Source organism: Arachis duranensis, chromosome 6 (assembly GCF_000817695.3).
Source record: "Arachis duranensis cultivar V14167 chromosome 6, aradu.V14167.gnm2.J7QH, whole genome shotgun sequence".
Taxonomy (NCBI): domain Eukaryota; kingdom Viridiplantae; phylum Streptophyta; class Magnoliopsida; order Fabales; family Fabaceae; genus Arachis; species Arachis duranensis.
Window position 1 is genome coordinate 74026368 of NC_029777.3, and position 9447 is coordinate 74035814.

The window sequence follows — 9447 nt, forward strand, 5'->3', positions numbered from 1 at the left end:
TAGCTTCCCCCACCATACTTATCATCTATCAATAATTAAATAATAATGCACAATAATGAGTCGATGAAAAACGAATCAACATGATTATTAAGCACAATAACATGAAACTCAAAGGAGAAACAGACACCATCTTCTTTCTCTAGTTTCGTAGTTGCTTCCTGGGCTCACTATGTTACACGCATATATGCACAAATTCAATTTTTGTGACACGAAATCATATAACTTAATAATTGAACTGAAGAAAACAAGAGTAGGATAATCCACCTACAGCTACTACTACCCCATTTGCAAAGATGCACCATTATTTAGAGCTCATCTATCACACACTTTTTTTTTGTTTAGTGCACTGTGCACGCTTTAGCTAACACATATAGTGTTCCTTTTGGTATAATTACCAAAACCCCCCTTATTTTCATAGTCGAGTCACGTGGACTCCGACCTCCGCTACCAACCAACTCACTTTCTTCCACAACATCAAAAGACCCTTTTGTGAAAGAGTCATGTTCTTAAGCATGTTTTTTAGTGTATTTTTAACTTTTAGGAACTTGTGAAATTGAGACGGAAAAACAGGTGTACCGAAAGGCCAAAAGTTCCGAGTTAGATGTAGAGAGGACACCCCAACCAAATAAACAAGATGGAAATGCAGCCTAACTTAACTGGCAAGAAAAAAAAAAGGAAAAGAAAAAGAAAAAAAAGGAACAAAACTACAAAAGTTACATTATTAATTAGATGCATATTAACACTATTGCCCTATGCTATTTGGTGTAGCCAAAACAAGAAACAAAATTAATAATGATGGTGACAACGATGATAACAGCAGTGGTCTATTTGTAATGGCCCAGAATGACAAAGCAACGAGCCTTTTCTTTCGGTGGTCCTTATTATGTTGTTACTATTAGTAATTTACCTATTTAATTTATTACCTTTGTGAATTAATCTTCATAAGTGTTGTCTATATCTTCGTTTCCCTCTCCATCGTTCACTGCTTATCCTTGGATGATTTCATGTCGGATCTGGTTTGGTTGTATGAACAAATTTGTGGTGGTGATTCATATCCATACAGAATGTTTGGAAACAGATTTCTACTCAACCAACTGTTAACGAGACGTTGACTGCTTGATGGTTTCTTCGGTTGAGTAGGAGAACTTGTCAATGCCAAAATACAGTTAGAAAAAAAATAGAGGGAACCATAATAATTTGTCGTTGAATTCTTGACTTTGGGAAAAATGAAATACCTTGCATGTAAAAAGACTAAATAAAAATATCTTTTAAATTGAATAGAAGTCATAAGCACGTCTTTTTTAACAAAATATTCGATAGTTTTGTTAGATTACAGAAGATTTTAGCCCCAAAATGCCAATGCTGCAACGCCGCAAGTTATAATGCCGTATTTATTAGCAATAATGCTAGGTAAACAAAATTAAAATTTTTTACTATAGTACATGTGAGTAATGTGACTTGCCAAACTATAATGGTGAAAAATTAAAGCAACCATGTGGATATTACTTAGGCTATTAAAAACGTTATTCTCTCTAAGCTGTTTAAGAAGAATATGGATGGTTGTCTTTATTTACAATTTAGAGAGAGAGAGAGGGGGGGAGAGGGAGAGAGAGAGAGAGAGATTTCAGGGACAAGATTATTTAATGTGAAAAGAGAATAAAAAATTGAGCCAAAAAAAGGTTCTATAAATAAAATTAACTATTATGTATTTATATATAATTTTCTAATATAATATTCAATAGTTATGAAAAAAATAGTAATGATGTTTTTAGTCAGCATTTTTTAATTTTTTTTCTTTCTCTTAAATTTTTGTCCATTTATTATTTTATTGGCTAATATTGCTTTAAAAAATAATTTCCTAACAACACTATTTTTGTGCATTTATTAGTAATTTGATTACAAATATAAATGTACTTTAATAATATTATTTATAAAATTTGAATAGAAATGTTGATTAATTTCAGTTTTGCATGAAATAAAGCCAAATGTTTTATTCACTTATGGAAGTGAAATAGAGAAAAAGGTTAACTTTTACTCTGTCGGTGATGATGGACAAAATAATATGCTTAGTCATATGCAAACCATAGAGCAGGTAGGGTTGGTTCCTTGAGTACTTGAAGACACACAAGACACGCATATAATTGCAACTAACACATACCTTTATCTCATCATCTTTCCCCTTCATAAAGGAATTGATCCCTCATGCCATAATCAAGCTCAATCAGAACGAAAGAAACGAATAATAGACGAAAAAAGGCACTACTTTTGCTTTTACACACGGAATAAACAAAGAAAGCTCCCATAAAGAAGAATCACATCATATGATATTCAAGAAAAACACACGAAACCGCATATAGGACAGCAGTTACCGTCTTCATATTTATATCATTGTTCATTGATGAACTAATCATACAATGAGATAATCTGTTCCTGCAGTAATGCATTATTTCTAGAAATTAAATTTGTCAACCAAGATAAAATAAAATTCAATGAGTTCTGTCTGATCTGCTCAATAAATAAAAAGCAAAAGAGAAACACGATCCTGTAGTGCCCATTTCTAAACCCATCACCTCCCTATCACTGGATAAATATTAAATGACTACACCTATATTTTATCGTATCCAAGTAATGAATTTAGGTTGAGTATAAAAAAATGGCATACAAGAATAAATTAAAAGACGTCACCGGCAGCTACAACCACATGCACATTCCAATAAGCACTGTGGTGTCAGTGCCGCTGTTCCCGCCGCCAGTATCTCCGACGCAGAATCGGTGGCAATGTAACTAACAGCGAGCAGTATTAGTCACATTTTACATCACAAGTTTTGAAACCTCTACATAAATTAAACTAAACACTCTTTTGGCAATTCTGAGGCCTAAACCCAAACCTCTGATTCTCCAAATCATACTCAACGTAGTAATTCTGCTGCTGGTAGTTCCCCAATATGATCGACGGTCCCCCGGCCCTGGCAGGGCCGGCCGAACCGCCATCCGTGACAATTGTAAGACATGCCACGTCAGCACGACCAACCAAGGAGAAATAATCGGCCACGGGAAGCGTCATTTTGGCGCCGCCCTTGAACTGAAAGGTGAGCTCCGGCAACGGCACTGTCTTCGATCCCTTGAAATCGAAGCAAGGACTTAAGCCTGATTGGTCCTCCACGTCCTTCGCCCTCGTGAAATTCTTCATCTGCTTCTCGAATTCCTTTGCTACGACCTCGAACACCGGCTTCTCCATGAACGTGAACGTTGACCCTGAGTCAACGATGGTGCCGCCGTTCCCGTCCAAACCGGGCTCCAATAATGCATAAGGAGCCTTCACCCTCTTCCCGCCGACGAGGATCTTCCGGAGAGTAACGTAGTAGTATTCCCCGAATGCCGAATTGTTCGCCGCGGCGGGGTTCGCACGGAACGGCGTGTAGCTGACGCCGGCGGTCTTGGAGCCGCCGGAGGAACCAATGTGCAAGATGAGGTCGCTTTTCACCGGCGCGTCGTCGAAGCGGTGAGAGACCAGACAGTAAGAGAATCTCTTGAGGTTCATCTGCGACGGCAATGACTCCTTCCCGCGTCCAAATCCGGCAATCCCGGAGGGTTGCCGGACCGAGAGGATTGAGCAGCCAACGAGAAAATCGGTGACAATTTTTCCGGGAAAATCGAGATTGTCCAGTAGCAGGAGACCGGCGGTTGAGCCCAATCCGTATTGTATGATGTAAGCAGGGCAGTTGAGCGCGCAGTTGGGGGATCCAGGTTGGCAGCCGGGGCAGCGGGATTGAGGATCGGAACCGAAAATCCAGTCACATTTGGGATTGGTGCAGCCGACGAATCTGGCAGTTGAAGAGTTCTTGGGAATGAAGGTGTGGATGTTGGAAGGATCGATGTTGGGGAAGTTGCAATTGGAGCAGAGGTAGCGTGAGGAACAGGGGAACCAGACGAGGCTGCTTCCAGTGTCGAGAACGAAGGGGAATGTCTGCGGTGGTGTTCCGAAACTGAGGTCTACGGAGTAGCCGCCGTAGCTCTTTGCGAATACTGGGGTGGTGACATATTCGCTGCTTTTGCGGTTCTTGAGGTGGTGAGCCCTGGAGAGAGAAGCAGAGGCCGCAAATTTAAGGGCTTGTAATAAAGGTTGAGAAGCGGAAGATGAAGAGGAGGGTTGGTTTGTGAAGAATGGAGAAAGAGAGAGTTTAATGGTGTTGGATGAAGAGGATAATGGGGTCAGAGAAAGGAGAGTGAGAGAGAGAGTGCAGAGAATGTGAAAGTAAGTAGCCATTGTGAAGGGGGGGATGGGGGATGTTGTTGGTGTTTGTGCTTTGTTGTGTTAGTTTATTATTTATAAATGAGGTGGGAACCAACGGGCAAACTGTAAGTGGGGGTTGTACTTTGTAGAGTGGCTGAGTGAGTTTAGGGGCTGATGGAATTCAGAATTGTCCTCCCTGCGCGTGGAAAATAACATGAATTGCCATTCACGCCAACGGTAGTTTTTGACTTGTCAGGTCTTATATTGTCTTAACGCGCCTGAAGCCTGAAGCCATCCATGTAGGTATCTGTTTTGAAGCACACAGTAACTTTCAGTGTTTGGATGCACATCTTCTGTTTTCATTTTATGAAAATTACATTCTGGCCCTACAAGTTTCATGTGTTCACATAATGATCATCTTAAATAGGTTTTATTCTTTTGCAACTAAGCTGCAAGAAATTTCCTCGTTTTTTCTATTTCTTCAATTCTTCAAGTCCTCACTTCCCCACCACCTAACCCAAAACAATTTTCGTGCGTTCTCTAGTGTGCCAAATTCTTGGTCGTGAGTGTCTTCATCAATATCATCTTCCCAAACCCTGAGAAAAGTAGGGTTGTCTATTACCCAAAATTTCTCCTTAACGGTCAACTGTGGGTTGTGTTGTGGGACATTCATACTAGAAGCGACTTCGTCATTTCTGTGATAAGTTCGATACCCAGTTTCATATTCATGTTCTTATCTTTGAATGTAATTGAATGAATTGGTTTATAGCAAGGCAATTGGAATTTCAGATATAGGGTTTGTGTACTTGTTTTTGCAATGTTAATTGTAAGTGCTTTAGGTTTTGATTTTTGAGTTAAATTATGCTGGGGACAGGAAATCTTGCTTTTTTGTGCCATGTTCATCGATTGATGCATTTTCATGAGTATCTGACCTCCTGCACCAATTGTAGTTTTACAGAGTTTTCCAACTTTTTCATATTCCTCTCTCTTATTTTGCAACCAAACGACGCACTCAGGACAAATTTGTACACAACACTCATTTATGTAAAGGCTAATATATCATTTGGTGGTAGTAAGTTTGGATAGACTTTTTTCCATATATATAAAAAAAAAGGTAAAGATGCTTAATTTTTTTTTCTTTATCTTCATGATATACAATACTTTTTGTCCAAGAAAATTTTAAAAATTAATATGGGAAGTGACATTTGGTCTTTTAAAAATTTATGAAATATTGAAAAAGTTCTTATAAATCAAATTATATAAGAAACTCCATTATACATAGATGAACTATGAGTTTAGGAGAGAATTGAACAAAGCAGGGAGGCATACAAGAAGTGAGGCAGTGTTGAAGATGATAACCATTTATTGATAAATTGTGTCATTTGTGTGTTTGCAGAAGGGACATGGGATGATAAGTGTTATGGGATCTATAGACTATTGAGTTACAAAATAAACATCCCGCATGCTATCTAGTACTAGGGATAATAAATATCTTTCAAAAAACTTAAATTAATTTTGGAGTTCACCAAGGATTAAACTCTTGATTTTTCGGATCTAACATTTTAATACCATGTCATAATACCACTCATCCCAAAAGTTTGAACTGATGGAAAAAGATAACACCAATGATTATATCTCTAATACTCCATAAACCTCCATTGTACACATTGTACAAATATTCCATTAGCTTCTCATACTTTTTCCATTGTGTGGGCTATTGAGTTACAAAAGGGATAATAAACATCTTCCCGAAAAATTAAACTGAATTTGGGGTTCACCAAGGATTGAACTCTTGACCTTTTAGATTTAGCACTCTAATACCATGTCATGATACCACTCATCCCAAAAGTTTCAACTGATAGAAAAAGGTAACACTAATGATTATATCTCTAATACTCCATAAACCTCCATTGTACATATTGTATAAATATTCTATTGGCTCCTCATACTTTTGGTTAGAGGTCAAAGCTAGCAATAATAATTGCCTCATAACTATAGTTAATTTATTACCATATTGAGTTAGGTTTTAGTAAGGTTAATTTTCTAATGGGAAAGTATAGGTAAACAACAATATTGTTGAATAATATGAATAATGGAGTTAAAAAAGTAAATTATTTAATTAGTGGCATGAGTAATTAATATCTAATAATAACCAAATTTCAAAGTTAAAAAAATAAGGGTTTTCACATTGAGGTTCTCCAACTAGCCTCTGGTCTTCTCTTTCTCTCACTGCAGCCTCCCCCACGCTGGACGCAAGCCATCGCCGCGCCTCCGCAGCCGATGCTGCCTCCCTCTACGCCAACCTCCAAGCAGCCCGCCGTCCCGTGAATTTTTTTCTTCGCACAGCCGACAAACCCGCGGACCGTGCATTCCCTCGCAGCCCACCGTGTCAATCGTCACCGCCTCTTCGCCTCCAACTAATCCGCCTAAATACAGGGGAGAGTTGCGGCTGCTGTTTCAAGATTACATGCCCTCTCACAGCCACTTCAATGGAGTCCAATTTTGTTGATCTGGTTTGTCATGCCCCAGCTTCCTTCACCGACGGCAATACCATGTATTCAAGTGACAATCTTCTCAATTCTTGTGATGTGGAAGGTGAAAAGTCTAACAAGGTAAGCAATGTATGGTTGTGGATTGGGATATATATTTATTTTCATATAAATGAGATGGTTTTTCTAAGCCCAAATTCTTAAACGTTGATGATATTCATTCAAAAAATTTTTTACGGTGTTATCTTCCATCAATATAGTAAGTTAAAGGTAATAAATAATAGATCAATTTCTGAAGAAGATGAAGATGAACCATTTGTTTTCTTGATCCGATAAACTAATATATTACCTTTTTAATATGTTATACTGAAATTGGTTCAGTATATGTTTAGTGTTCACTGAGAAAAAATTGCACATGGTTGCCATTAGATTGTTTTAAATCCCCATCCCTATGCTCCTAAGCCATGCATTCACAAGCAAATATGGCTACATATGTAAGAAAAAGGAAAATACAGCAGCTAATAATGAGCTTTTTGACTTTTCAAAAAGCATAGAAGGAAACTTGGTTTTAGGTTGTGTACGTCTGCTTCAGATGTGGCGGACCCATGCATGCTCTATATAAATAACTAATATAAACCTAACTAGTTAGGTGAGAATTTTAATGAGTACACTTTTCATTGTTATGATTACTGATAAGTCATGTATAGTAATATATTTTTAATGATATTCTTAGAAAAATTATTAATAAAATCTTTTTAGTTGAAACTTGTTTAATAGTATCGTATTTGTTTTTTTGGGTTTGTTAGTGTATGCTTGATTGAAGGCCATAGATGTACAGACATTACTGAGTTTGGAAGTGATGACACGGATCTTGTTAATGAGGTTTGGACTCTAGTATATTGCTATTTTTTCGTGAACCACATGTTTGAATAAACCATTAATCCTCATGTTCATCGAACGATATCTGTTTTGAACTGATTTGCAGTTACCAGATCACAGTTGCCTTGCCGAAGACGAAATACCAAGAGTTGGGATGCAGTTTAAGTATTTGAAGCTGGCCTAAGATTTTTATGTGACTTACGCAAAGAAAGTCGGTTTTATAAGTAAGATACGGAACACAAATTATGACAGGATGACAAAGGAACCGATTAACCAATCTATTCATTGTAATCGAGAGGATTTTCGTGGATCTCGTGTCAAAGCACCTACACAGAAGAACACGGTTGCAGCTATGGGGTGTAGAGTAAGGGTATATGCAAAGTTTGACAGGGAGAGGCAAGATTGGGTCTTGTTGAAGATTGATTTGAGTCACTCGCACACATGTTCAACTAAAAAGACGGTGTATTACCACGAGAATAAAGAGTTGACCATGCATGCGAAATGCATGATTGAGGTTAATGATGTGGCGGGCATTCAACTCAATAAGACATTTCTAGCATTGGCTAATGAGGTTGGTGGACCGTCAAACCTGGGCTTCTCAGAGAAGGATGTCAGGAATTACATCTCATCAAGATTCCGATCTACTAATGTCAACGCCGATGTCAAGGAGATGCTGAATTACTTCATGCGAATGAAGGAGATAAATCTGAACTTCTTCTACGCCGTGAATGTGGACGATGATTACAAATTTAGGAGTGCAGTTTGGGTGGATGCAAGGTGCAGGGCGTCGTATGATGTGGTGTTATTTGATACCACATACAGCACGAACCGGTAAGATTTATTTACGTTGATGTTGTTTACTTTTTGTGTTATTTTGTATTAGTTGGATGTTAATAAATGTGGTTGTTTTTACTTTAGGCATGGTTTGCCGTTCGTCTCTTTCGTCGGTGTGAACCACCATGGTAAGTCTACTTTGTTAGGCTGTGCTCTGCTAGGTAGTGAGGAGATCCTGAGTTTCGAGTGGGTGTTCACATAATGGCTGAAGTGCATGGAAATTGCACCACAGGGCATCATCATAGACCAATGCAGGTCGATGTTTGGTGCAATTAGGAAGGTCCTACCCAATACACACCACCGTTGGTGCATCTGGCATATAGCAAAAAAGATATCGTATAAGCTCAGTGGTTATGCTAGGTTTAATGAGTTGAATGCTGAGCTGAAGCACATTATCTGGAACTTTCCGTTGGTTGAGGCTTTCGAGGATGGATGGGCTAAATTCATTGACGAGTTCAGGTTCGCGTCTTTTAAGTTAAATAATGTATTGTCATTGCTTAGATATTGTATTGTTCTTGTATTTTGTTTTGAAAATCTGTTCCTTATGTGGGTTTCTGTTTTTGGGTTGTTTGTTTTGTGTAGACTTATTTGAGAACTGATGCATGTGGGTGCTGATATTTTTCAAGGGTCAATTTTAGGCTTCTATGAGGAGTACACAAAGGAGTGAGAGTATGCACACATTCTTTGGTAGGTACTTACATTGTGCAAGACTAGTTTGGTTTAGTTCGTTCACGTGTTCGACACTGTTCTTGGAAACAAGGAGCAGAAGAAACTGGAGGACGATGCTACAGACTCGAGAGGATTAATCTCATGCGCAACTAGCTCAGTTATTGAGGGATAATTTCAACAAGAGTACACCAATGACATGTTTATGGATGTCCAAACGAAGTTTGGCAAGAAGGCTGATTGCAATATTTGTGCCATTTATGAACAGGGTGACTCGGCCTGGGTAAAAGTGGAAGAGGAAATACTAGCCTATGAGAAGACCCAGTATGTTACGTACAACGTCCA

General features: G+C 38.4%; 1 protein-coding gene across 1 annotated transcript; it reads right to left on the minus strand.

Annotated features, from left to right (window-relative positions):
* Positions 1–2480: 2480 nt before the first annotated feature.
* On the minus strand, positions 2481–4338 carry LOC107494079 (probable aspartyl protease At4g16563). Its single transcript, XM_052263472.1, has one exon. It carries the CDS (start codon positions 4265–4267, stop codon positions 2849–2851), a length of 1419 nt encoding a protein of 472 aa, XP_052119432.1. The 5' UTR covers positions 4268–4338; the 3' UTR covers positions 2481–2848.
* Positions 4339–9447: the final 5109 nt, after the last annotated feature.

Bases quoted from the DNA above. Each gene is read 5' to 3' on its own strand.
- LOC107494079 (XM_052263472.1), bottom strand. From the start codon at position 4,267: ATGGCTACTTACTTTCACATTCTCTGCACTCTCTCTCTCACTCTCCTT.